Source organism: Lepisosteus oculatus, chromosome 14 (genome assembly GCF_040954835.1).
Source record: "Lepisosteus oculatus isolate fLepOcu1 chromosome 14, fLepOcu1.hap2, whole genome shotgun sequence".
NCBI lineage: Eukaryota > Metazoa > Chordata > Actinopteri > Semionotiformes > Lepisosteidae > Lepisosteus > Lepisosteus oculatus.
In genome coordinates this window covers 41,032,411-41,060,140 of record NC_090709.1, presented here as the reverse complement: position 1 = coordinate 41,060,140, position 27,730 = coordinate 41,032,411, and the positions used below count along the sequence as shown (strand labels likewise).

The window sequence follows — 27,730 nt, the reverse complement described above, 5'->3', positions numbered from 1 at the left end:
GTTGGAGTGTGCTCCAGTTTGTGCTGTGTGTTGGAGTGTGCTCCAGTTTGTGCTGTGTGTTGGAGTGTGCTCCAGTTTGTGCCGGGTGTTGGAGTGTGCTCCTGTTTGTGCCGGGTGTTGGAGTGTGCTCCTGTTTGTGCCGGGTGTTGGAGTGTGCTCCTCTCTGTGCCGGGTGGCTGTGTGTTGGACTCTGCTCCAGTTTGTGCCGGGTGTTGGAGTGTGCTCCTCTCTGTGCCGGGTGGCTGGGTGTTGGAGTGTGCTCCTGTTTGTGCCGGGTGTTGGAGTGTGCTCCTCTCTGTGCCGGGTGGCTGTGTGTTGGAGTGTGCTCCAGTTTGTGCCGGGTGTTGGAGTGTGCTCCAGTTTGTGCCGGGTGTTGGAGTGTGCTCCTCTCTGTGCCGGGTGGCTGTGTGTTGGAGTGTGCTCCTCTCTGTGCCGGGTGGCTGTGTGTTGGAGTGTGCTCCAGTTTGTGCCGGGTGTTGGACTCTGCTCCAGTTTGTGCCGGGTGTTGGAGTGTGCTCCTCTCTGTGCCGGGTGGCTGGGTGTTGGAGTGTGCTCCAGTTTGTGCCGGGTTTTGGATTCCCCCCAGTTTGTGCCGGGTGTTGGAGTGTGCTCCTGTTTGTGCCGGGTGTTGCAGTGTGCTCCTCTCTGTGCCGGGTGTTGCGCCGCCCGCAGTCTGTCTTGACCCTGCTCTCTCTCTCTCTCTCTCTCCCCCGCTCTCCCTCCTCCCCAGGGGACGACATCAGTCTGTCCGTGTCCCAGCTCCTCAGCACCAGGCACTTCTGCAACAAGATCTGGAACGCCGTCAGGTTCACACTGGGAGCCCTGGGAGAGGGCTTCACCCCCCTGGACCCGAGAGAGGTGCCCGCCGGCTGACCCCGACCGACCGCCTCGACAGGCTGGCCGCTCGCCCGGATCGCCCTCTTGACCCCTCTCCCTGTCCCCGTCGGCCCAGGTCCGTCCGGTCAGCAGTATTGACCGCTGGGTGTGTGGCCGGCTGCACACGACGGCCCAGCAGTGTGACCGGGGCTTCCAGGGGTTCGACCTGCACGCGGTCACCGCGGCCGTCCACAGCTACTGGCTGCACTCCCTGTGCGACGTCTACCTGGTACTGAAATAACCTTCATGTACTGGAGTGTCCAGTCAGTGTGTCTGTGTGAACCCCTCTCTCTCTCAGTGCAGTGTTCATGTACTGGAGTGTCCAGTCAGTGTGTGTGTATGAACCCCTCTCTCTCTCAGTGCAGTGTTCATGTACTGGAGTGTCCAGTCAGTGTGTCTGTATTAACCCTCTCTCTCTCAGTGCAGTGTTCATGTACTGGAGTGTCCAGTCAGTGTGTCTGTGTGAACCCCTCTCTCTCTCAGTGCAGTGTTCATGTCCTGGAGTGTCCAGTCAGGGTGTGTGTGTGAACCCCTCTCTCTCTCAGTGCAGTGTTCATGTCCTGGAGTGTCCAGTCAGGGTGTCTGTGTGAACCCCTCTCTCTCTCAGTGCAGTGTTCGTGTCCTGGAGTGTCCAGTCAGTGTGTGTGTATGAACCCCTCTCTCTCTCAGTGCAGTGTTCGTGTCCTGGAGTGTCCAGTCAGTGTGTCTGTGTGAACCCCTCTCTCTCTCAGTGCAGTGTTCGTGTCCTGGAGTGTCCAGTCAGTGTGTGTGTATGAACCCCTCTCTCTCTCAGTGCAGTGTTCATGTACTGGAGTGTCCAGTCAGTGTGTGTGTGTGAACCCCTCTCTCTCTCAGTGCAGTGTTCATGTACTGGAGTGTCCAGTCAGGGTGTCTGTGTGAACCCCTCTCCCTCTGTCGCCCCTCAGGAGTGCATCAAGCCCGTGTTGCCCCAGTCAGACGACGCCAGTCTGGGTGCCAGGCAGGTGCTGTACCAGTGTGTCCGACAGGGCCTGGCCCTCCTGTCTCCCTTCATGCCCTACCTCTCCGAGGAGCTGTGGCACCGGCTGCCCCCCCTCGCCCCCCAGCCGCCCAGCGTCTGCGTGGCCCCCTACCCCCGAGCCGACACCCTGGTGAGCGCGGGTTCGTCTCCTGCCTGCGGGGGGGGGAGGGGCGCTGTCAGACACTCCTGGAGCTCACAGTGTGCTCTGGTGTGTGAGGGAGGGGTAGGGGTCCCAGCATGTGATGGGGCGTGTCCCCTCGCAAACGGGGTGTGTCCTGGTGGCCTTAGGGGGCGTTTGAGAGACAGGTGTGTCCTGAAATGTCAGGGCATTAGGTTAGTGGGAGGGGCGTGTCCTGGGTGGAGGGGGTGTGTTTAGGCTAGGGGGAGGAGCGTGTCCTGGGTGGAGGGGGTGTGTTTAGGCTCTGTGGGAGGGGCGTGTCCTGTGTGGAGGGGGTGTGTTTAGGCTCGTGGGAGGGGCGTGTCCTGTGTGGAGGGGGTGTGTTTAGGCTCTGTGGGAAGGGCGTGTCTTGTGTGGTGGGGGTGTGTTTAGGCTCTGTGGGAGGGGCGTGTCCTGGGTGGTGGGGGTGTGTTTAGGCTCGTGGGAGGGGCGTGTCTTGTGTGGTGGGGGTGTGTTTAGGCTCTGTGGGAGGGGTGTGTCATGTGTGGTGGGGGTGTGTTTAGGCTCTGTGGGAGGGGCGTGTCCTGTGTGGTGGGGGTGTGTTTAGGCTCGTGGGAGGGGCGTGTCCTGTGTGGTGGGGGTGTGTTTAGGCTCGTGGGAGGGGCGTGTCCTGTGTGGTGGGGGTGTGTTTAGGCTCTGTGGGAGGGGCGTGTCCTGGGTGGAGGGGGTGTGTTTAGGCTCTGTGGGAGGGGCGTGTCCTGTGTGGTGGGGGTGGGTTTAGGCTCACGGGGGGCGTGTCCTGGGTGGAGGGGGTGTGTTTAGGCTCTGTGGGAGGGGCGTGTCTTGTGTGGTGGGGGTGTGTTTAGGCTCTGTGGGAGGGGCGTGTCTTGTGTGGTGGGGGTGTGTTTAGGCTCTGTGGGAGGGGCGTGTCTTGTGTGGTGGGGGTGTGTTTAGGCTCTGTGGGAGGGGCGTGTCCTGGGTGGTGGGGGTGTGTTTAGGCTCGTGGGAGGGGCGTGTCTTGTGTGGTGGGGGTGTGTTTAGGCTCTGTGGGAGGGGCGTGTCCTGGGTGGAGGGGGTGTGTTTAGGTTCTGTGGGAGGGGCGTGTCTTGTGTGGTGGGGGTGTGTTTAGGCTCTGTGGGAGGGGCGTGTCCTGTGGGGTGGGGGTGTGTTTAGGCTCTGTGGGAGTGGCGTGTCCTGGGTGGTGGGGGTGGGTTTAGGCTCTGTGGGAGGGGCGTGTCCTGTGTGGTGGGGGTGGGTTTAGGCTCTGTGGGAGGGGCGTGTCCTGTGTGGTGGGGGTGGGTTTAGGCTCTGTGGGAGGGGCGTGTCCTGGGTGGTGGGGGTGTGTTTAGGCTCTGTGGGAGGGGCGTGTCCTGTGTAGTGGGAGTGGGTTTTAGCTCGTGGGAGGGGGCGTGTCATGAGTAGTTGGGGTGGGGGGGGTGGTCTCTCAGACCCCAGCTGGCTCTCCATGAGACACACAGATAGGGAGAGAGAACCTGGGGGTCAGAGCGCAGGGTCGGCCATTTTATACGGCGCCCCTGGAGCAGCTGGGGTGGAGGGCCTCGCTCGGGGGCCCCAGCGGAGTAGGATTCCTCTGCCGGCCGCGGGATACGAACCGGCGGACCCTTCCAGCGGGTCCTGAGCCGCTGAGCCGCCAGCTCCGACGAGAAGCGAGCTCGGAATGACCGGAGCCCTCCTCCCTCCCTCCCTGTCTTTTCTCCCAGGACCACTGGCGGTTCCCGCAGGAGGAGGCCGACTTCCTGTCCGTACAGGAAGTGGTGCGCGTGGCCCGGTCCCTGCGCGCCCAGTACCAGCTCAGCAAGGCCCGGCCCGACAGTGAGTTTTCTTCCCCTCAGTTCAAAGACAGGCTGGTGGGTTAGTGGGCTTTCTGGGAAAACTGGCCCTGGTGTGAGTGTGTCTGTGTGTCCTTTCGCAATTTAGGTGCCAATTCAGTGGGTCAGTGAGTCAGTGTGTCACTGAGGTGACGTGACTGTGTGTCCTGTTGCAGTGTGGGAGCTGTGTCAGTGTGTCACTGAGGTGACGTGGCTGTGTGTGCTGTTGCAGTGTGGGTGCTGTGTCAGTGTGTCACTGAGGTGACGTGACTGTGTGTCCTCAGAGTGTGGGAGCTGTGTCAGTGTGTCACTGAGGTGACGTGACTGTGTATCCTGTTACAGTGTGGGAGCTGTGTCAGTGTGTCACTGAGGTGGCGTGACTGTGTGTCCTGTTGCAGTGTGGGAGCTGTGTCAGTGTGTCACTGAGGTGGCGTGACTGTGTGTGCTGTTGCAGTGTGGGAGCTGTGTCAGTGTGTCACTGAGGTGGCGTGACTGTGTGTGCTGTTGCAGTGTGGGTGCTGTGTCAGTGTGTCACTGAGGTGACGTGACTCTGGGTCCCGTTGCAGTGTGGGAGCTGTGTCAGTGTGTCACTGAGGTGACGTGACTGTGTGTCCTGTTTCAGTGTGGGAGCTGTGTCAGTGTGTCACTGAGGTGACATGACTGTGTGTCCTGTTGCAGCGTGGGAGCTGTGTCAGTGTGTCACTGAGGTGACGTGACTGTGTGTCCCGTTGCAGTGTGGGAGCTGTGTCAGTGTGTCACTGAGGTGACGTGACTCTGGGTCCCGTCGCAGTGTGGGAGCTGTGTCAGTGTGTCACTGAGGTGACGTGACTCTGGGTCCCGTCGCAGTGTGGGAGCTGTGTCAGTGTGTCACTGAGGTGACGTGACTCTGGGTCCCGTCGCAGTGTGGGAGCTGTGTCAGTGTGTCACTGAGGTGACGTGACTGTGTGTCCTGTTGCAGTGTGGGTGCTGTGTCAGTGTGTCACTGAGGTGACGTGACTCTGGGTCCCGTCGCAGTGTGGGAGCTGTGTCAGTGTGTCACTGAGGTGACGTGACTCTGGGTCCTGTTACAGTGTGGGTGATGTGTCAGTGTGTCACTGAGGTGACGTGACTGTGTGTCCTGTTACAGTGTGGGTGCTGTGCTCGGACCCGGGCCTGTCCGCGGTGCTGCAGGAGTTCCTCTCTCCGGCTCGGACCCTGTCGCGCGCCGGGGCGCTGCACCTCCTGCGGCCAGCGGAGGGAGCCGCCCCCCCACCCGGCTGCGCCGTGGGCGTGGTCAACGCCCACTGTCAGGTGCACCTGCGCGTCCAGGTAACAGCCTCGGCCTCGGGTGCGAGCCCTAATCCGCCTCACCCCCCCGCTGGGTGGTGACCGCGCGTCTCTGTCTCCCAGGGCAGCGTGGACGTGCTGCAGCAGAGCGTCTCCCTGTCTCGGCGGAGGGAGAAGGTGGCGGCCCGCCTGGAGGAGGCCCTGGGCCGGTCCCGGGTCCGAGGGTACGAGCAGAGGGTGCCCGAGAGAGTGAGGGAGGAGCAGGCCCGCCGGGTGAGACACCTGACGCGCGGACTGGATTCACACTGACGCCATGACTCACCGACGCAGTGAACTACACACTGGCGGGGACCGGGAACGACACAGTGACTCTCTGACCGTATTGTGGCATAGGACACGCTGCGATTAATTAACACTGTTCTTGCTCACAGGCTGAGCTCTCACACGCTGGACAGGACAGCAGTCCATCACAGGACACACACTCACACACCCTGGACAGGACACCAGTCCATCACAGGACACACACACACACACTCACACACCCTGGACAGGACAGCAGTCCATCACAGGACACACACTCACACACCCTGGACAGGACACCAGTCCATCACAGGACACACACACACACACTCACACACCCTGGACAGGACACCAGCCCATCACAGGACACACACACACACACTCACACACCCTGGACAGGACACCAGTCCATCACAGGACACACACACACACTCACACACCCTGGACAGGACACCAGTCCATCACAGGACACACACACTCACACTCACACACCCTGGACAGGACAGCAGTCCATCACAGGACACACACACACACTCACACACCCTGGACAGGACACCAGTCCATCACAGGACACACACACAGACCCTGGACAGGACACCAGTCCATCACAGGACACACACACACACACACACCCTGGACAGGACACCAGTCCATCACAGGACACACACACTCACACACACCCTGGACAGGACACCAGTCCATCACAGGACACACACACACTCACACACCCTGGACAGGACACCAGTCCATCACAGGACACACACACAGACATTCACACATGCTGGACAGGACAGCAGTCCATCACAGGACACACACACACACTCACACACCCTGGACAGGACACCAGTCCATCACAGGACACACACACACTCACACACCCTGGACAGGACACCAGTCCATCACAGGACACACACACTCACACACCCTGGACAGGACACCAGTCCATCATAGGACACACACACACTCACACACCCTGGACAGGACAGCAGTCCATCACAGGACACACACACTCACACACCCTGGACAGGACACCAGTCCATCACAGGACACACACACACACACACACACACACACACACACACACACTCACACACCCTGGACAGGACACCAGTCCATCACAGGACACACACACTCACACACCCTGGACAGGACACCAGTCCATCATAGGACACACACACTCACACACCCTGGACAGGACACCAGTCCATCACAGGACACACACACACACCCTGGACAGGGCACCAGTCCATCACAGGACACACACACACTCACACACCCTGGACAGGACACCAGTCCATCACAGGACACAGACACACACTCACACACCCTGGACAGGACACCAGTCCATCACAGGACACACTGACCCTGCTCAGCAACGGGGATGAAATGCTCCTTTTTAACCCAGCCCACGACTCTCCTCCACAGGTGTCCGCCCTGCGAGTGGAGCTGCAGAGCATCGACGACCAGCTGGCGGCGCTGCGGCGCATCCAGACAGAGACGTAAAGAAATCTTGACGAGACGGCACAGTGTTTAGCCGCAGTACCCGGGTCCGACCACCAGGCGGCGAGAGAAATTCTCCCCCCGGGCGGCTGCAATACCGCAGCAGCCCACAAGAGGGAGACAGAGACTAAGGAACGGGGGGAGCGCTTTTCACAACAAGTGACCCTTCAGATAATTGAGACTCTCGTCTCGAAGGCCGAAGGATCTCTTGCTGTTGGGTTCTGACGGCGATTTGACGTCGAGAGATATTGATCGGAAGCGGACGTCCCCTTCAAAAGAAAAGTCTGTTTGTTGTCCTCCCAGCCTCCTGTACTGGTACTTGAAAATAAAACATTCACAAACCTGTATCGATTGGGGGCGCTCCTGGGGGAGGGGTACAGATGGCGCTGCAGGAAGGGCCCCCCGTTCTGGGAGGGGCTCCGGTCGGCCCCCCCCGTTCAGACCGTCACGGGCCGGGGTTAAGACTGGGGCTGGAGAGGAAACGTGCAGAGTACCGGGGTCTGGGGGTGGGCCGCCCAGAGCTAAGCCGTTTCTCCTGGCGCAGAGCGCCCAGCTGTGGGAAAGTCCAGTGAATTAACCCCCACCCCCGCCACCCTCTGTGTACAGAAGAGCCCCCCCCCCCTGTCCTGACTGGAGGAGCTCACCCAGCTGTGTCTGGAGAGGAGCCAGGGTATCGGCTTCAACCACAGGGCTGTGCAGCTTGTTCCCCACCCCCACCACCCTCTGTGTACAGAAGAGCCTCCTGTCCTGACTGGAGGAGCTCACCCAGCTGTGTCTGGAGAGAAGCCAGGGTATCGGCTTCAACCACAGGGCTGGGCAGCTTGTTCCCCACCCCCGCCACCCTCTGTGTACAGAAGAGCCCCCCCCTGTCCTGACTGGAGGAGCTCACCCAGCTGTGTCTGGAGAGAAGCCAGGGCATCGGCTTCAACCACAGGGCTGGGGCAGCTTGTTCCCCACCCCCACCCCCCTCTGTGTACAGAAGAGCCTCCTGTCCTGACTGGAGGAGCTCACCCAGCTGTGTCTGGAGAGAAGCCAGGGTATCAGCTTCAACCACAGGGCTGGGCAGCTTGTTCCCCACCCCCACCCCCCTCTGTGTACAGAAGAGCCCCCCTGTCCTGACTGGAAGAGCTCACCCAGCTGTGTCTGGAGAGGAGCCAGGGTATCGGCTTCAACCACAGGGCTGGGCAGCTTGTTCCCCACCCCCACCCCCCTCTGTGTATAGTCGCACGTCTCTGTGATGTTCCGCTCCAGTCCTCCGGTTTGTGTTGTTGGGAACAAGCTGGCTTTGCCAGGCTGATGGCGCCGATAACGCACTTTCGTGGAGTTCGAACGCAAATAATAATAATAATTGCTGACACTTATATAGCGCTTTTCTGGACACTCCACTCAAAGCGCTTTACAGGTATTGGGGATCCCCTCCACCCCCACCAGTGTGCACCTGCAAATGCAGCCTTTTCTCCCGCTACAATGTTAAACGTGAAATTCAAATGGCGTCGCATCTAACTAACGTCATAAAATGTTTTATTTTGTAATCGATGTGAAAATCAAGCTCCTAGCCGGAGCAGCTCTGTGTGCTGCTGAGCAGGAGGAGGAGGAGGAGGGGGGGCGTGTCCCAGTCCCTGCTCCTGTCCCCGCCTCCTCTGCCATCGCCCAATCACAGCAGGCCAACTCCCCCCTCGGCGGCTCTGACGCGCCGCGCTACAGTTGCTAGGGGAGACGCTCAGGAGGCCGGGGGGTTGCTGGGAGGAAGCGCTGGGGCCGCGGGGGGGGCGGGACTTCCCGTTCCAGGCAGTCCGGAAGTGGTGTTGTGGCGGAGAGGAGGGAGTGTGTGTGTGTGTTTGCGAGCGAGGCTGGGCGGCTGTGGAGTTCTGCTCTTTTTTTTTCCCTCCCCTCTCCACCCTCCCCTCCCGCTCCGGTACTTGAGTTCGTCTCTGTGGCCTAAACCGGGAGAGGGCAAGAGACGGTCGCCCTCTGGGTGGTAAAGACGTTCCCTCCTGCCCGTCGGGTCGCCGTCGGATGTTTTTTTTCTGCCGGAGAGTCAATGGCGGATCCCCGGTAGCCGTCGGGAAGCCGGAGAGAGCGGGAGATCGGACGGGGAGCGGGAGCAGGAGGGGGGCCGGCGGCGATGGGGAGGTGCTGACACGCGGGTAGCGGACCCGGAGAGTTGGACAGCGGAGACGGCGGCCGGACAGCAGCAGTGTGTCCCAGGTGCGATCGCTCGGTTCGGTGCGGTCCCGGGCAGCACGGACACGGGTGCGGAGTGTGTGTGTGGTCACCGTGTACTGTCTTGTGCCGCTGTGTGTGATACCCGGTGTACAGACACTGTACACACTCGCCTGTCCAGACTCTTACTGGACACACTGTAGAGACACACTCGCCTGTCCAGACTCTCACTGGACACACTGTACACACTCGCCTGTCCAGACTCTTACTGGACACACTGGACACACTCGCCTGTCCAGACTCTTACTGGACACACTGTACACACTCGCCTGTCCAGACTCTTACTGGACACACTGGACACACTCGCCTGTCCAGACTCTTACTGGACACACTGTACACACTCGCCTGTCCAGACTCTTACTGGACACACTGTACACACTCGCCTGTCCAGACTCTCATTGGACACACTGTACACACTCGCCTGTCCAGACTCTTACTGGACACACTGTACACACTCGCCTGTCCAGACTCTCATTGGACACACTGGACACACTCGCCTGTCCAGACTCTTACTGGACACACTGTACACACTCGCCTGTCCACACTCTCACTGGACACACTGTAGAGACACACCCACCTGTCCAGACTCTCACTGGACACACTGTAGAGACACACCCACCTGTCCAGACTCTCACTGGACACACTGTAGAGACACACCCACCTGTCCAGACTCTCACTGGACACACTGTAGAGACACACCCACCTGTCTAGACTCTCACTGGACACACTGTAGAGACACACTCGCCTGTCCAGACTCTCACTGGACACACTCGCCTGTCCAGACTCTCACTGGACACACTCGCCTGTCCAGACTCTCACTGGACACACTGTACACACTCGCCTGTCCAGACTCTCACTGGACACACTGTCCACACTCGCCTGTCCACACTCTCACTGGACACACTGTCCACACTCGCCTGTCCACACTCTCACTGGACACACTGTCCACACTCGCCTGTCCACACTCTCACTGGACACACTGTCCACACTCTCACTGGACACACTCACCTGTCCACACTCTCACTGGACACACTGTACAGAAACACCTGTCCAGACTCTTACTTGACACACTGTACACACTCACCTGTCTGGACATATTGGAGCAGCTGTTCAGTCTGGACACCAGGTGTCTATGTACAGGTATGAGTGTAGTGTCTCTAGTGCTGTTTTGTGTTACCTCAGGCTTTGTTCTGACTCTACAATGCAAATATTGACCCGGTCACGGATCACGGCTCACTGATCGTACCACACCTGTTCTGGCACTCTGATGCACTCGAAGTCTGACACACACACACACTCTCTCCAACACACTGTTATACACACTGTCACACTATCGTCTCGCAAACACACACACCCAACACACTCTTTCGCAGTAACACGGACACACACACGCAGGGTCCCATCGGCTGTATACGCTTTTTCCCACCGGTCTCAGTTTTCTCGTTATTGTGTTCTTAAAAAGGGAACTTAGTGAAGTTCTCGTGTTCCTTTTCTCTTTACCTGTTTGGAGAGAACTGGTTTATCCTGTCTGTCCTGTCTATACAGCACAGGAGCTGGACTGAGTGTCTCTCCAGTCCTGTACAGATCTGAGGAGGAGGAGTGTGAGGGTGAAGCTGGAGGTGATCAGGCTGAGTGTCTCTCCAGTCCTGTACAGATCTGAGGAGGAGGAGGAGTGTGAGGGTGAAGCTGGAGGTGATCAGACTGAGTGTCTCTCCAGTCCTGTACAGATCTGAGGAGGAGGAGGAGTGTGAGGGTGAAGCTGGAGGTGATCAGACTGAGTGTCTCTCCAGTCCTGTACAGATCTGAGGAGGAGGAGGAGTGTGAGGGTGAAGCTGGAGGTGATCAGACTGAGTGTCTCTCCAGTCGTGTACAGATCTGAGGAGGAGGAGTGTGAGGGTGAAGCTGGAGGTGATCAGACTGAGTGTCTCTCCAGTCCTGTACAGATCTGAGGAGGAGGAGTGTGAGGGTGAAGCTGGAGGTGATCAGACTGAGTGTCTCTCCAGTCGTGTACAGATCTGAGGAGGAGGAGGAGTGTGAGGGTGAGGTTGCAGTTGAGAAGGACGGAGTTTGAGGTTTTTCTGCAGCTGTTGCCTCGGTTTCAGAGTTCTTGCGCGTCTTGAAACGCAGCGGGATGTTTCTGATCCTGGCGCGGTAGGGTTTTTTCGGTGAAACCGCAGGTGTTTCCAAGCCGTTAAAAGGAACACCTGCGTCTGCCTGACGTGCATGATGAGATGCGATACCCTGCACGAGTCGGTTTTACAGCCTGCCGAGCTGGAAAGTTTCCCTTAAAACTGCGTTTGAGCCTGTCTGTGTTCCCGCTGTTTCATGTTTTCAGCCGCCCTGCGGTCCAGACAGAGAGCTGGGTGTTCTCTGACCAGCAGGTCCCATGGAGACTCGTTTTCTTGCCCAGAAAGCTGCAGTTCCTCTGCCCTGCTGTTCCTGATCAAACCACCCCAGTGAGACTCGTGGCGCCTTATAAGGGGAGGTGGTGTGACTCTGTACACCCTGTTCACACACTTTTATAAGTCTGGTGTGACTCCACACTTTTTAATTTTATAAGGGAATCTTGTGTGACTCTCTTTTACATCTTGTTTTATAAGGGAATCTGCTCTGCCTCTCTTTACACACTGTTCACACTGGGGAATCTGGTGTGACTCTCTTTACACACTGTTCACACTGGGGAATCTGGTGTGACTCTCTTTACATACTGCTGTATAACGGGAATCTGCTCTGCCTCTCTTTACACCCTGTTCACACTGGGGGATCTGGTGTGACTCTCTTTACACCCTGTTCACACTGGGGAATCTGGTGTGACTCTCTTTACACACTGTTCACACTGGGGAATCTGGTGTGACTCTCTTTACACCCTGTTCACACTGGGGGATCTGGTGTGACTCTCTTGACATCTTGTTTTATAAGGCGATCTGGTGTGACTCTCTTTACACACTGCTGCATAACGGGAATCCGATGCGACTCTCTGCCTGAAGACTGTTTTGCGAGGGAATCCGGTGCCGCCGCCTCGACACGCGTCCCGCGGGTTTCCAGGGGAATCCGGCGTGACTCTCCTTTTGTCGTTCACACGTGTTCATAGAGGTTATCCGGTGTGACTCCCCTTACCCTGCGCGCGCCGTTGGACGCCGGAATCGGGTGCGACTCTTTACCCTCAGGTCACAGGCACTCGGGGGGCTGTCTCTTGCCCCTGACCCTGTAAAAGCCTTGCGTGACTTCCCACAAGTGGTTAACAGAGTTCGGGAAGGTATTTTCTGCCGCGCGCACTTTGACCTCCTTTTCCTCTGCGGTAGCCTACTGAGCGCTGACACGTTTCCGAAACTGAGGGAGGAGGAGGGGGAGGAGAGGGGGAGTTTGTAATACAATCCTGCGGGGATTTTCTGTGAGAGGCATTCCCTCGGTCTGGCTGCGCCGGAGTTTCTCTCTGCCTCTGTTTTCGTCTCTCTCTCTCTCGCGCGGGCGCGCGGGCGGGCTGGCCGCGCCGTTCCCCTGCCTGGACGAAGGTGTCTCCTCTCCCTCGGCCGTCTCGCTGTAAGAACAGAGCCTGGAGTTCTTTCCTCTCGTCCGGTGTTCTGCGAAGTGTTCCGGGGGTTTCCTGGATCCGTGTGCCTGTCCGCGGGCGCGCGCGTGCTGTGAGTGTGTGCGAGAGAGTGTGCGATAGAGAGCGTGTAAGTGTGTGCGATAGAGAGCGTGTGCGATAGAGAGACTGCGAGTGTACGAGAGAGTGTGTACGAGAGTGTGCGATAGAGAGAGTGTAAGTGTGTACGAGAGTGTGTATGAGAGTGTGCGATAGAGAGAGTGTAAGTGTGTGCGAGAGTGTGTATGAGAGTGTGCGATAGAGAGAGTGTAAGTGTGTGCGAGAGTGTGTACGAGAGTGTGCGATAGAGAGAGTGTAAGTGTGTGCGAGAGTGTGCGATAGAGTGTAAGTGTGTGTATGAGAGTGTGTGTATGAGAGAGTGTGCGAGTGTACGAGAGAGTGTGCGATAGAGAGAGTGTGCGAGTGTACGAGAGAGTGTGCGATAGAGAGAGTGTGCGAGTGTACGAGAGAGTGTGCGATAGAGAGAGTGTGCGAGTGTACGAGAGAGTGTGCGATAGAGAGAGTGTGCGAGTGTACGAGAGAGTGTGCGATAGAGAGAGTGTAAGTGTGTGCGAGAGAGTGTGCGATAGAGAGAGTGTGCGAGTGTACGAGAGAGTGTGCGATAGAGAGAGTGTAAGTGTGTGCGAGAGTGTGTGTATGAGAGTGTGCGATAGAGTAAAGCACCTTGAACTGAATTGAAAATTGTGTGTCAGGCGCTCCGGTTGGGAGTCCTGGCTGGTCGGGTTGTCGGGAGGGGTGTTTTCCCAGCTCTCCTCCTACCCCTGCTCCGGCGGGGTCTGGCACGGCGGGGGGGTCACGCTCTGGTCTTGGGGCGCAGGGAGGCAGGGGTGCTGGGGCGTGACGGCTCCGTCCGAGCCTTCGCAGCTCCCCTCCCCCTGTGCGTTTCACTGCGTTACCTGTCTCCCTCGTCCTGTCTCTCACCCCTGCCTGCTCCTGTCTCTCCTCCTGTCTCCCTGTCTCTGTCACCTCCTGTCCTCTCTGCTGTCTCTCCCTAATCCTGCGTATTTTCCTGTCTCTCTCCCTGACCCCTGACCCCTGACCCCTGACCCCTGTCTCCTCTCTCTCTCTCTCTCTCTCTCGGTTGTTTGTTGTAGAACATGTGTTTTAGATAAGGGTCATGATCAGGCGGCTGGGAACTGTGGCCGCCAGGCCGCTGGGTTCTGGTGGGGGTGTCGGATGAGCTCCAGGCGCTGTAGTACTGGAACAAGCTCTCAGGCGAGGGGGAGACGCGCACCCCTGGGGGCTAGGGCACCCCCTGCTGAGCGCCGCCAGCTCTCTCCCCGTGAGGCTTGTGCGGAGGATCGTCTCCGAGTGGCTCGTGGTCTGGGGCCTGTCTGAGATCTGCTTCTGTGTGCTGTCCTGGCCCCTCTCCCTGTGTGTGTGTCTCTGCCTCTCCCTGTGTGTGCGTGTGTCTCTGCCTCTCCCTGTGTGTGCGTGTGTCTCTGCCTCTCCCTGTGTGTGCGTGTGTCTCTGCCTCTCCCTGTGTGTGCGTGTGTCTCTGCCTCTCCCTGTGTGCGTCTGAGCGTCTCTGCCTCTCCCTGTGTGCGTCTGAGCGTCTCTGCCTCTCCCTGTGTGCGTCTGAGCGTCTCTGCCTCTCCCTGTGTGCGTCTGTGCGTCTCTGCCTCTCCCTGTGTGCGTCTGTGCGCCTCTGCCTCTCCCTGTGTGCGTCTGTGCGTCTCTGCCTCTCCCTGTGTGCGTCTGTGCGTCTCTGCCTCTCCCTGTGTGCGTCTGTGCGTCTCTGCCTCTCCCTGTGTGCGTCTGTGCGTCTCTGCCTCTCCCTGTGTGCGTCTGTGCGTCTCTGCCTCTCCCTGTGTGCGTCTGTGCGTCTCTGCCTCTCCCTGTGTGTGTCTGTGTCTCTCTCTCTCCCCGATTCAGAAGGGTATGATCGGTTTTGCCAAAGCAGAGACAATCAACAATTATCCATTGACGGACATTACAGAGCCAGCATGTTCTCTGTGTGTGTTTGCGTGTGTTTGCGTGTGTTTGCGTGTGAGTGTGTGTTTAACACAACGTCGACAGACAGTGACATCTCTCTCTCTCTCTCTCTCTCGGTTGTTTGTTGTAGAACATGTGTTTTAGATAAGGGTCATGATCAGGCGGCTGGGAACTGTGGCCGCCAGGCCGCTGGGTTCTGGTGGGGGTGTCGGATGAGCTCCAGGCGCTGTAGTACTGGAACAAGCTCTCAGGCGAGGGGGAGACGCGCACCCCTGGGGGCTAGGGCACCCCCTGCTGAGCGCCGCCAGCTCTCTCCCCGTGAGGCTTGTGCGGAGGATCGTCTCCGAGTGGCTCGTGGTCTGGGGCCTGTCTGAGATCTGCTTCTGTGTGCTGTCCTGGCCCCTCTCCCTGTGTGTGTGTCTCTGCCTCTCCCTGTGTGTGCGTGTGTCTCTGCCTCTCCCTGTGTGTGCGTGTGTCTCTGCCTCTCCCTGTGTGTGCGTGTGTCTCTGCCTCTCCCTGTGTGTGCGTGTGTCTCTGCCTCTCCCTGTGTGCGTCTGAGCGTCTCTGCCTCTCCCTGTGTGCGTCTGAGCGTCTCTGCCTCTCCCTGTGTGCGTCTGAGCGTCTCTGCCTCTCCCTGTGTGCGTCTGTGCGTCTCTGCCTCTCCCTGTGTGCGTCTGTGCGCCTCTGCCTCTCCCTGTGTGCGTCTGTGCGTCTCTGCCTCTCCCTGTGTGCGTCTGTGCGTCTCTGCCTCTCCCTGTGTGCGTCTGTGCGTCTCTGCCTCTCCCTGTGTGCGTCTGTGCGTCTCTGCCTCTCCCTGTGTGCGTCTGTGCGTCTCTGCCTCTCCCTGTGTGCGTCTGTGCGTCTCTGCCTCTCCCTGTGTGTGTCTGTGTCTCTCTCTCTCCCCGATTCAGAAGGGTATGATCGGTTTTGCCAAAGCAGAGACAATCAACAATTATCCATTGACGGACATTACAGAGCCAGCATGTTCTCTGTGTGTGTTTGCGTGTGTTTGCGTGTGTTTGCGTGTGTTTGCGTGTGAGTGTGTGTTTAACACAACGTCGACAGACAGTGACATCTCTCTCTCTCTCTCTCTCTCGCAGGTTCATGGCTGTAGGTTAAGGAGCAGCCAGACCAGGCCTCCCTCTCTCTCCCTCCTCCCCCTCCCCTCTGTCCCCCCCCCTCCCCCTTTCCTCTCCCCCCTCCCCTGCGCGTTTCGCCCCTGCGCCGCCCCACCCCCCCCTCCCCTCGGCCATGGTGCGCAAAAAAGGCTCCCTGATCCTGTGCGGCGCCCTCCTCTTCGTCGCCTGGAACGCCCTGCTGCTGCTCTTCCTGTGGGGGCGCCCCCCGCTGGGCGGGCTGGGGGCGGGCCGGGGCGGGGCCGAGCCCGGCGGGGGCGGGGCCGGGGGCGGGGCCGGGCCCGGGGGGCTGGCCGGGGAGGTGGTGCGCCTGGCCGAGGAGGTGGAGAAGGAGCTGGAGACCCAGAAGCTCCTGCTGCAGCAGATCCAGCGCCACCGGGCCCTGTGGGACCGCCGGGCCGGGGGGAGGAAGGGCGAGGGCCCCCCGGCGTCCGCGGGGCCCGCCGCCACGCCGGCCCCGGCCGTGATCCCGGTGCTGGTCATCGCCTGCGACCGGCCCACGGTCCGGCGCTGCCTGGACAAGCTGCTGCAGTACCGGCCCTCGGCCGAGCTGCACCCCATCGTCGTGAGCCAGGACTGCGGCCACGCCGAGACCGCCCGGGTCATCGCCTCCTACGGCGACCGGGTGGCCCACCTTCGCCAGCCCGACCTGTCCGACCCGCCCCTGCGGCCCGAGCACCGCAAGTTCCAGGGCTACTACCGGATCGCCCGGCACTACCGCTGGGCGCTGGGCCAGGTCTTCGACACCCTGGGGCACAGCGCCGCCATCGTGGTGGAGGACGACCTGGAGGTGAGGGGGGGGGGGGAGGGCGACCTGTACGCAGAGGGCGGCGGGGGTGGGGAACAGGCCGGCCCAGCCCGCGTGGTTGAGCTCCCTCCGGTGAGGGCAGGAGGCTCTTCTGTACACAGAGGGTGGTGGGGGTGGGGAACAAGCTGCCCAGCCCGTGTGGTTGAAGCCGATACCCCGGCTTCTCTCCAGACACAGCTGGGTGAGTTCCTCCAGTCAGGACAGGAGGCTCTTCTGTACACAGAGGGGGGCGGGGGTGGGGAACAAGCTGGGGGGAGCTCCTCGGATCAGTTCAGTTCTAGTTACCAAATGCCCCCCCCCCCGTCTCCAGGCGTTCAGGACGGTGTGTCATCTAATCCCGGCAGTGCTGAGCAGGCTTGTCCCCCTCCGATTAGCTCTTCAGCGACTGAGCGGATTACACCAATCAGATTACTCAGGGCCGGGAGAGAGAGGGAGGAGACGGGTGGCCCCTTCATCGGCGTGTCTGCATTCACCTCCTCTCCCTCACCCGGGGAAGGGTTAATGTACTGTAGGGGCCCTCTCCCCCCCCCACTCTGGTCTTGACCCATCATGGCCTCCTAATCACCCCCCTCTCTGAACTGGCTCCATCCCTCTGCTCTCCTCCCCACTGAGAGCTGCTGTGTGCTGAGCGGACTGGAGCATCACCCAGGTGGGGTACACACTGGGGGGGCTGGAGGAGGGGATCCCCCTGACCTGGGAAGAGCTCCGAGGGGAGGGTCCGGCCAGGCGCTATACAAGAGTAAGGCGCAGTCACGACGACAGCAGTGCCAATCCCATCCACCCCCCCTCTCTCTCTCTCCTCCCGCAGGTGGCCCCCGACTTCTTCGAGTACTTCCGCGCCCTGTACCCCCTGCTGCAGCAGGACCCCTCGCTGTGGTGCGTGTCGGCCTGGAACGACAACGGCCGGGCGGGGCTGGTGGACGCCGGCGACCCCGAGCTGCTGCACCGCACCGACTTCTTCCCGGGCCTGGGCTGGCTGCTGCGGCGGGAGCTGTGGGCCGAGCTGGCGCCCAAGTGGCCCGCCGCCTTCTGGGACGACTGGATGCGCCGGCCCGAGCAGCGGCGGGGGCGGGCCTGCGTGCGCCCCGAGGTGTCGCGCACCCTGACCTTCGGGCGCCGGGGGGTCAGCCTGGGCCAGTTCTTCGACCAGTACCTGCGCGACATCCAGCTCAACGCCCGCTACGTGGCCTTCGGGCGGCTGGACCTGGCCTACCTGCGGCGGGAGGAGTACGACCGCGCGTTCGAGCGGCGGGTCTACGGCGCCCCCCTGGCGCGGGCCGAGGAGCTGCAGGCGGGCCGGGCGCCGGGCGCCGGGCCCGTCCGGGTGCAGTACGCCACCCGCGACGCCTTCAAGGCCCTGGCCAAGGCGCTGGGCGTCATGGACGACCTCAAGTCCGGCGTGCCGCGCGCCGGCTACCGCGGCGTGGTCAGCTTCCTGCACCGTGGCCGCCGGGTCTACCTGGCGCCCCCGCCGGGGTGGAGCGGGTACGACACCACCTGGAGCTAGCACCGCCCCCCCCCCAGCGCCACCGCCCTGCCCCGCAAGGGGCTCCCAGACGGACCAGAGGGCCGCTGGTCCGCAGGGGGGGAGCTGGGAGGAGGAGGAGGAGGAGGGTGGGGGTGGCGGCGCATGCAGGTGGGGACGCCCCCCCCCCCCATCGGGGAACCCCCCCAGTCTGCCGACGCCCCCAGGAGAACGAGAGAGAGACGGACTGGGCCGCAGGGGGCCTTAACGAGCTCGTTAAGGAGCTGCAGAGCGCCGTCGGACCCTAAACCAGCCCCCCCCCACCCACCACAGCGCACAGCGCCCCGGTTGACAGGGGCCGCCGCGGAGCTCTCCCACCCACCCGTGCTGGGCCTGCTTTTGTTTTGGGGGGGGTGTAGGGGGGCCCCCCCCCGCACTCGAAGATCGGAGATTTTAACGAGTTGTTTATATACACACACACATATAAGTATATATTAATATTTCGCTACTGTTTTAATTTTCCACTTGATGTTAAAGGAGGGTGACGGGGGATGGGGGAGGGGGGTGTTTTTGGGGTGTGGGGGATGAAGATGAAGATGACCACATGATCCCACATCATAATCATCGTCGGCGCGTTGGAAGCCAGAGATTGCCTGCGAATAATTGATTATAATCCCAGTGGAGAACTAGTCCAGCTCCCAGTCCAGTCAGTCCAGTCCAGCCTGGAGAGTCTCAGACTGCTCTGTCAGTGTCACTGGAGTCTGATTATAATCCCAGTGAAGAACTCATCCAGCTCCCAGTCCACCCAGTCCAGTCCAGCCTGGAGAGTCCCAGACTGCTCTGTCAGTGTCACTGGGAGTCTGATTATAATCCCAGTGGAGAACTCATCCAGCTCCCAGCCCAGTCAGTCCAGTCCAGCCTGGAGAGTCCCAGACTGCTCTGTCAGTGTCACTGGAGTCTGATTATAATTCCAGTGAAGAACTCATCCAGCTCCCAGTCCAGTCAGTCCAGTCCAGCCTGGAGAGCCTCAGACTGCTCTGTCAGTGTCACTGGAGTCTGATTATAATCCCAGTGAAGAACTCATCCAGCTCCCAGTCCAGTCAGTCCAGTCCAGCCTGGAGAGCCTCAGACTGCTCCGTCAGTGTCACTGGAGTCTGATTATAATCCCAGTGAAGAACTCATCCAGCTCCCAGTCCACCCAGTCCAGTCCAGCCTGGAGAGTCACAGACTGCTCTGTCAGTGTCACTGGAGTCTGATTATAATCCCAGTGAAGAACTCATTCAGCTCCCAGTCCAGTCAGTCCAGTCCAGCCTGGAGAGTCCCAGACTGCTCCGTCAGTGTCACTGGGAGTCTGATTATAATCCCAGTGAGTCACTAGTCCAGCCCCCAGTCCGGTCAGCTGCGTTGGTGTGGAATTGGACCTCTGACCAGTAGGGTCTGGATTAGTCTCCACAGGAAACCAGTGATTGTCGTGTTTTTTTTTCCCTCTCGTTTCCATTGCAGGGTTTGATTCTGCCGATATATTTGTATTTTGATATAAATATATGAACACCGCGTGGGCTCGGAGGTCTTGGGGGTGGCGGGGAGGGTGTCGGCGATATGTAGGAATATTAAAAGTCTATATTAATTTTTAATCGATTTCCTTTTTTTGGGGGGGTTTGGTTTGGCCCCGGATCTCCGGATCGTTTGGTTTGAATTTCGCCGGCCGTTTCCCCGCGAGTGGGGGTCCCCCCCTCACCCCCAGGGGAGCCCCTCAGCTTTGCCTGGGGTGTCTGTTAATGGGCAGGATTCTCCTGGAATAAAGATGTCCTGGTGACTGACTCCTCCACCTGAGCGCTTCGTCCTGGGGGGGGGTGGGTGGGGCAGCTGGGGGTGTCTCCCAGCAAGCAGCTGGGCTCCCGGAGCTCTGGGGGGAGGGGGGGACTGGCCGGTTGTGGGGAGGTGGTGGTGGTGGGGCAGTTGGGGCTCACTGTCCGCGGGGGCGCTGACGGGCCGGGGTTCGGGGGTCTCTCCCCGGAGCTCGGCCTCCTCCAGGACAAAGGGAGGGTCTCCCCGGGGCTCAGCGCGCAAGTTACAGAGCAGAGTGGGTTAACGAGGGGCTCGCCCGGCCCCCCGGGTATGGAGGGGGCGCTGTGCTGGCCGGAGGAGGGACAGGGAGGGGACAGACAGAGGCCCTGGAGGGGACGCTGTGCGGGCTGGAAGAGGGACAGGGAGGGGACAGACGGAGGCCCTGGCCCTGGAGGGGACGCTGTGCTGGCCGGAGGAGGGACAGGGAGGGGACAGACGGAGGCCCTGGCCCTGGAGGGGACGCTGTGCTGGCCGGAGGAGGGACAGGGAGGGGACAGACGGAGGCCCTGGCCCTGGAGGGGGCGCTGTGCGGGCCGGAGGAGGGACAGGGAGGGGACAGACGGAGGCCCTGGCCCTGGAGGAGGGACAGGGAGGGGACAGACAGAGGCCCTGTAGGGGACGCTGTGCGGGCCGGAGGAGGGACAGGGAGGGGACAGACAGAGCCCCTGGCCCTGGAGGAGGGACAGGGAGGGGACAGACAGAGGCCCTGGCCCTGGAGGGGGCGCTGTGCGGGCCGGAGAGGGACAGGGAGGGGACAGACAGAGGCCCTGGCCCTGGAGGGGACGCTGTGCTGGCCGGAGGAGGGACAGGGAGGGGACAGACAGAGGCCCCGGCGATCTGGGGCAGACAGAAGTGTTGTACGGCGGGGGTGGAGCAGGCTTCACATGCAGCGGCTCTGCTGGGGCTCAGCCTGCTTCCTGGCCTGTTTCCTGTTTCCTGTTTCCTGCCTGTGTGCCTCCTGCTGTTTCCGGAGGAGCAGAGTCCTGTGCTGGTGTAACCCCTCCTCCTCCTCCTCCTCCTCTTCCTCTCCCCCCCCCCCCCCGCCGGGGCCGCTGATGGGGCTTTCCAGCCGGAACCGCGGGCGCTGTGCCCGGCGAGAGCGGCCGAGAGCTCCCCCTGGCGGCCGCTGGGCGGAACGACCGCCACCGCCGCCTCATCCACGCGTGTAGCAATGTCGCCGCCAAGTGGCCGCGCCGCGGAACGTCACCTCCTACCGGGGCGTGTGATGATGAAGGCAAACTCCAGTTTGCTAGCAGCTCATCCAGAGGGGTCTTTCTTGCCTTGCGCGCATCGGGCCGGGGCACGCAGGTATCTGTCTGAGGTCTGAGTCCTGGAATAAATAAACTGTGGCCGCTTTTTGACGGGCTGCGTTTCGAGTCGTTTCAATGTGACGGGTGACAGCATGTCGCGTCGCGGTCGGTGTTTCATAGAGAAAAGCGCTTGTACCCGGTCTCGCTGTGAGGCAGTGTGTGGTGTGGCTGTGTAGTGCAGCGCAGTGTGTGTTGTAGCTGTGTAGCGCAGTGTGTTGTGTAGCGCAGTGTGGGGTGTGGCTGTGTAACGCCCTGTGTTGTGTAGCACAGTGTGTGTTGTGGCTGTGTAGCACAGTGTGTAGTGCAGGGCAGTGTGTTGTGTAGCGCAGTGTGGGGTGTGACTGTGTAACGCCCTGTGTTGTGTAGCACAGTGTGTGTTGTGGCTGTGTAGCGCAGTGTGGGGTGTAGCACAGTGTGTAGTGCAGGGCAGTGTGTGTTGTAGCTGTGTAGCGCATTGTGTGTTGTGGTTGTGTAGCGCAGTGTGGGGTGTGGCTGTGTAGCGCAGTGTGTTGTGTGGCGCAGTGTGGGGTGTGTTGTGTAACGCAGTGTGTTGTGTAGTGCAGTATGGGGTGTGGCTGTGTAGTACAGCGCAGTGTGTGTTGTGGCTGTGTATCACAGTGTGTTGTGTAGCGCAGTGTGTTGTGTAGCACAGTGTGGGGTGTGACTGTGTAACGCCCTGTGTTGTGTAGCGCAGTGTGGGGTGTGACTGTGTAACGCCCTGTGTTGTGTAGCGCAGTGTGGGGGGAATGTGTGTTGAAGTCCTGCTGGGTGAGGTTTGTGGGCGAGTCTCATGACCAGTAACACAGAGATAAGTAAAGACGCTGGGCCAGCAGCTCGTGTAGCTCTCTAGCAGACAGGGCTGAGCAGCACCAGGGGTCTGTGGGGGAGGGGTTCTGGGTTCGAATCCAGGTGGGGGCACCTGCACCTGGTTTTCGGTTAATTTCTTACCAACATTAACATGCTGATAAGTGAAGAGATGGCAGTGAAATCTGTGTGGTCTGGTAGGGTGGAGGTGAAGGCTGTGGACTCCCAGCTCTCTGGTTGTGGGTTCAAACACAGGCTCAGTCCTGAGTGTTGTTTTCAATTAATCTCTTACCAACAGTAATGCACTGATAAGTACAGAGAGTTGGCTTGTAGCTGTAGCTCTCTAGTGTAGAGGTTAAAGGCTGTGAGCTCTTAACTGCCTGGTTGTGGGTTCAAGTCCCACTTGAGTTCTCAGTGTTTTCCATCAATCTCTTACCAACAGTAATACACTGATAAGTAAAGAGATTGAGGCTCTGTGAGTGTATGGCCCTGTAGTGTGGAGGTTTAAGGCTGTGGGCTTATCGCTCTCTGGTTGTGGGTTCAAGTCCCACTTGAGCCCTGTGGCTTGTTTTCAAATTCTTACCAGCAGTGACACGTTCATAAGTACGAAACGAGGCTGTTGAGGAGTGTGCCTCTCTGGTGTGGAGGTTAAGGTTGTGGACTCCCAGCTCTCTGGTTGTGGGTTCAAATCCCACTTGAGTCCTCAGTGTTGTTTTCCATTAAACTCTTACCAACAATAATACACTGATAAGTAAAGAGATTGAGGCTCTTTGCATGTGTGGCCCTGTAGTGTGGAGGTTAAGTCTGTAGACTCCCAGCAGCCTGGTTGTGGGTTCAAATCCCACTTGAGTTCTCAGTGTAGTTTTCAATAACATTCTTACCAACAGTAATGCACTGATAAGTAAAGAGATTGAGGCTCTGTGAGTGTGTCTCTCTAGTGTGGAGGTTAAGGCTGTGAACTCCCAGCTCTCTGGTTGTGGGTTCATGTCCCACTTGAGTCCTGAGCCTTGTTTTCAAATTCTTACCAGCAGTGACACGTTGATAAGTACGAAACGGGGCTGAGGAGCGTCTCTCTCTGGTGTGGAGGTTAAGGCTGTGGACTCCCAGCTCTCTGGTTGTGGGTTCATGTCCCACTCGAGTCCTGAGCCTTGTTTTCAAAGTCTTACCAGCAGTGAAACGTTGATAAGTACGAAACGGGGCTGTTGAGGAGTGTGCCTCTCTGGTGTGGAGGTTAAGGCTGTGGACTCCCAGCTCTCTGGTTGTGGGTTCATGTCCCACTCGAGTCCTGAGCCTTGTTTTCAAAGTCTTACCAGCAGTGAAACGTTGATAAGTACGAAACGGGGCTGTTGAGGAGTGTGCCTCTCTGGTGTGGAGGTTAAGGCTGTGGACTCCCAGCTCTCTGGTTGTGGGTTCAAATCCCACTTGAGTCCTCAGTGTAGTTTTCCATTAATCTCTTACCAACAGTAATGCACTGATAAGTAAAGAGATTGAGGCTCTGTGAGTGTGTGGCCCTGTAGTGTGGAGGTTAAGGTTGGGGGCTCACAGCTCTCTGGTTGTGGGTTCAAATCCCACTTGAGTCCTGAGCCTTGTTTTCAAATTCTTACCAGCAGTGACACGTTGATAAGTACGAAACGGGGCTGTTGAGGAGTGTGCCTCTCTGGTGTGGAGGTTAAGGCTGTGGACTCCCAGCTCTCTGGTTGCAGGTTCAAGTCCTGCTCAGAGCGGTGTGCTTTCAGTTTAATTCTTCTCGACAGAAACGTGTTGATAAGCTGGGGGAGCTGTAAGGGTGGGTGGGAGGCCCAATAGAGGAGGGGGTAAGACACTGGCCTCCTGACGGCAGGGTCCTGGGTTCGAGTCCAGGCTGGGAGGTGAGCCGGAGAGGGAGACGCAGGGTGAGGAGTGAGCAGGGGTCAGTGGTATGGACAAGTAACTAGATGAGCAGGGAGAGGGGCCTGGGATTTACCTTTTACTGAAAAATTTCAACTGCGTCATACATTTCAGTAAAAGGTAAATCCCAGGCCCCTCTCCCTGCTCATCTAGTTACTTGTCCATACCACTGACCCCTGCTCACTCCTCACCCTGCGTCTCCCAGCCTGGACTCGAACCCAGGACCCTGCAGTCAGGAGGCCAGTGTCTTAACCCCTCCTCTATTGGGCCTCCCACCCACCCTTACAACTCCCCCAGCTTATCAACACGTTTCTGTCGAGAAGAATTAAACTGAAAGCACACTGCTCTCAGCAGGACTTGAACCTGCAACCAGCGAGCTGGGAGTCCACAGCCTTAACCTCCACACCAGAGAGGCACACTCCTCAACAGCTCCGTTTCGTACTTATCAACGTGTCACTGCTGGTAAGACTTTGAAAACAAGGCTCAGGACTCAAGCGGGATTTGAACCCACAACCAGAGAGCTGCGAGTCCACAGCCTTAACCTCCACACTACAGGGCCACACACTCGCAGAGCCTCAATCTCTTTACTTATCAGTGTATTACTGTTGGTAAGAGATTGATGGAAAACAACACTGAGGACTCAAGTGGGATTTGAACCCACAACCAGGCCACTGGGAGTCTACAGCCTTAACCTCCACACCAGAGAGGCACACTCCTCAACAGCCCTGTTTCGTACTTATCAACGTGTCACTGCTGGTAAGAATTTGAAAACAAGGCTCAGGACTCGAGTGGGACATGAACCCACAACCAGAGAGCTGGGAGTCCACAGCCTTAACCTCCACACTACAGGGCCACACACTCGCAGAGCCTCAATCTCTTTACTTATCAGTGTATTACTGTTGGTAAGAGATTAATTGAAAACAAGGCCCAGGAGGCAGGGCAGGGTTTTGAACCCACAACCAGAGCGCTATAAGTGCACAGACTTAACCTCCACACTACAGGACAACACACTCAGAAAGCCTCAATCTCTTTACTTATCAGTGTATTACTGTTAGTAAGAATGTTATTGAAAACAACACTCAGGACTCAAGTGGGTTTTGAACCCACAACCAGAGAGCTGGGAATCCCCAGCCTTAACCTCCACACTACAGGGCCACACACTCCCAGAGCCTCAATCTCTTTACTTATCAGTGCATTACTGTTGGTAAGAGATTAATTGAAAACAAGGCCCAGGAGGCAGGGTGGGGTCTACGAACCCACAACCAGCCAGCCAGAAGCCAGCACCTTAACCTCCCCACTACAGGGCCGCACAGCACTCAGCCCCAGTATCTTTACTTCTCAACCTGCTGCGGTTGGGAAGAGTTGAATTGAAAAGAAGGCGCAGGGCTCAGGCTGGGCTCGAACCCACAACCAGTCCCTCCAGCCCATGAGGGCTCAACCTCCTGCTCCACAGAGTCCCACAGTCCCCTCTCTTCCCTTATCACTGTGTTACTGCTGGCAAGAGCCGAGTCAGAAACACAGAGCAGGACCCCACCCGGACTCGAACCCACAACCCACAGCCTCCCTCCACCAGGACCTTAACCCTCTACGCTACAGGGCCACTCAACCACCTCCTCAGCCTGCTCACTTCCCAACATGTCACTATTGGGCAGAACTATACTGAAAACAAAGCTCAGCTCTCGCCCAGGACTCGAACCCACAGCCAAGCAGCCACAACCACCCCCAGCCTCAGCCTCCACACTACTAGAGGGCCACACCCCTCAGCTCTCTCAGCTCTTCCCTTCTCAACACGTCGCTGTGGGTCAGACCTGACTTGAAAATGAGACCCCTGAGGTCTTCGCTGACTGAAGTCAGGCGTCTAAGACCAGCGCGTCTGAGCCGAAGCCCCATCCAGCACTGCCATTCAGGGGTGACCAGTCCACTGGCGCCTCTCAGGACACAGCTGGGTGAGCTCCTCCAGTCAGGACAGGAGGCTCTTCTGTACACAGAGGGTGGCGGGGGTGGGGAACAAGCTGCCCAGCCCTGTGGTTGAAGCCGATACCCTGGCTCCTCTCCAGACACAGCTGGGTGAGCTCCTCCAGTCAGGACAGGAGGCTCTTCTGTACACCGAGGGGGGTGGGGGTGGGGAACAAGCTGCCCGGCCGCGTGGTTGAAGCCGATACCCTGGCTTCTCTCCAGACACAGCTGGGTGAGCTCCTCCAGTCAGGACAGGGGGGCTCTTCTGTACACAGAGGGGGGTGGGGGTGGGGAACAAGCTGCCCAGCCCTGTGGTGGAAAGCAGCCAGGTTAGGAGATCCACAGGTCAAGCCACCACTAGCGACCAGGCAGGCCAGATGGGCTGAGGGGCCTCTCGTCTGCCACTCCCAACGCCATAAGGGGGGGCTCACCTCCACCGCCCGCAGCGTGCAGCCCCACCCGACTGGCGCGTCCTAATAATAATAATAATAATAATAATAATAATAATAATAATAATAACCTTGCTTTATTAGCCCTATTCAATGTCTTGCATTAGGAATGTGTCTCTTCGCAGACCCCAGCTGGCTCTCCATGAGACACACAGACAGGGAGAGAAGCTGGGGGTCAGAGCGCAGGGTCAGACATTTATACTCTCGCCTACGATCTGAACCTCACAGTGCCTTCTTCCTTTCTTCCCAAAAACCCCAAAACATGTTGAAAATCTCCCTCTCCCATACAGGTCAAAAGCTCACTCCCTATCAGTTCTATCCCTTTATCTCATTCCGTTGAGGCATGTTTTTGCACATAACCTGTTACCTTGTTGTAGTTTTAAACACTGCCTGTTGTTGTTTTTTTTGTGCACATCGTCTGTTGTTGTTTTTTGCACACTGCCTGTTGTCTCCGTCTTTCTTTTGCTACACAATTGTATTGTCGTTGTTGTTTTTTTCTCTCTTTGTACTACTTATGTCCGAGAGCTAGCTAAAGAGCATTTCCTTATACCATATACCATGAATATGAGTGTAATGACAATAAACTTGAACTTGACTTACACGGCGCCCCTGGAGCAGCTGGGGTGAAGGGCCTTGCTCAGGGGCCCAACGAGGTAGGATTTGAACAGCAACCTTCCACTCACAGGCACAGATCCTTAACCACAGAGCAACCACTCCCGTTGAGCACAGATGTGAGAATCCTGTTTGACCTGCGTCCCAGTGGGGAATCGTCCTCTCTGCTCCTCCAGGCCCCTCCAGAGCGGAGAGCACCCGCAGGGCCCCAAGACGAGACGCCCTCCCCTACCCGACCCACTGCGCCCCCACAGTTCAAACAACAGGGGCTCTTCCCCCGACGTCAGAAAACACACACTGACCTTCACCCTCTGCTCTTGAGAGATGATGTTTTTTTTTTAACGTTGTAGGAAAAGCGAGACCTAGGAGCCCGTTTGACAATTCCACGCGGGCTTTTAAATTCTCACGTGGAAATTAGCGGCGTCTCGACCAGACCTCGGAAACCCGGGCGCGTTGTCTCCCTCCTGTGGCCGCAGGCGGTACTGCTGGCGCTGTGGAGCCTGTGAGCAGTGTGACAGCTGATCCGCTGTGAGAGAAGACAGGAGTGTCTCCCTCCTGTGGCCGCAGGCGGTACTGCCGGCGCTGTGGAGCCTGTGAGCAGTGTGACAGCTGATCCGCTGTGAGAGAAGACAGGAGTGTCTCCCTCTGGTGGCCGCAGGCGGTACTGCTGGCGCTGTGGAGCCTGTGAGCAGTGTGACAGCTGATCCGCTGTGAGAGAAGACAGGAGTGTCTCCCTCTGGTGGCCGCAGGCGGTACTGCTGGCGCTGTGGAGCCTGTGAGCAGTGTGACAGCTGATCCGCT

General features: G+C 58.7%; 2 protein-coding genes across 4 annotated transcripts in view; both read left to right on the top strand.

Moving 5' to 3' along the window:
• vars2 (valyl-tRNA synthetase 2, mitochondrial) overlaps positions 1 to 7,234 on the top strand; it is a 36,927-nt gene extending 29,693 nt beyond the window's left edge. For 2 of the 3 annotated variants that reach the window (XM_069198602.1, XM_069198601.1), the window contains exons 24-30: positions 731 to 858; positions 953 to 1,105; positions 1,803 to 2,006; positions 3,716 to 3,827; positions 4,950 to 5,131; positions 5,213 to 5,362; positions 6,815 to 7,234. In XM_069198602.1, coding sequence (XP_069054703.1) covers positions 731 to 858; positions 953 to 1,105; positions 1,803 to 2,006; positions 3,716 to 3,827; positions 4,950 to 5,131; positions 5,213 to 5,362; positions 6,815 to 6,892 — 1,007 coding nt within the window. In that variant the 3' untranslated portion in view covers positions 6,893 to 7,234. Of the gene's footprint in view, positions 1 to 730; positions 859 to 952; positions 1,106 to 1,802; positions 2,007 to 3,715; positions 3,828 to 4,055; positions 4,109 to 4,949; positions 5,132 to 5,212; positions 5,363 to 6,814 lie in introns of those variants that run through there. The other variant, XM_069198603.1, reaches the window with a different exon arrangement.
• Positions 7,235 to 8,500: 1,266 nt separating this feature from the next.
• On the top strand, positions 8,501 to 18,200 carry mgat1b (alpha-1,3-mannosyl-glycoprotein 2-beta-N-acetylglucosaminyltransferase b). The gene is made up of 3 exons (XM_069198315.1): positions 8,501 to 9,097; positions 15,755 to 16,580; positions 17,407 to 18,200. Exons 2-3 carry the CDS (start codon positions 15,906 to 15,908, stop codon positions 18,103 to 18,105), a joined length of 1,374 nt encoding a protein of 457 aa, XP_069054416.1. The 5' UTR covers positions 8,501 to 9,097; positions 15,755 to 15,905; the 3' UTR covers positions 18,106 to 18,200.
• The last annotated feature ends 9,530 nt before the right edge of the window (positions 18,201 to 27,730 follow it).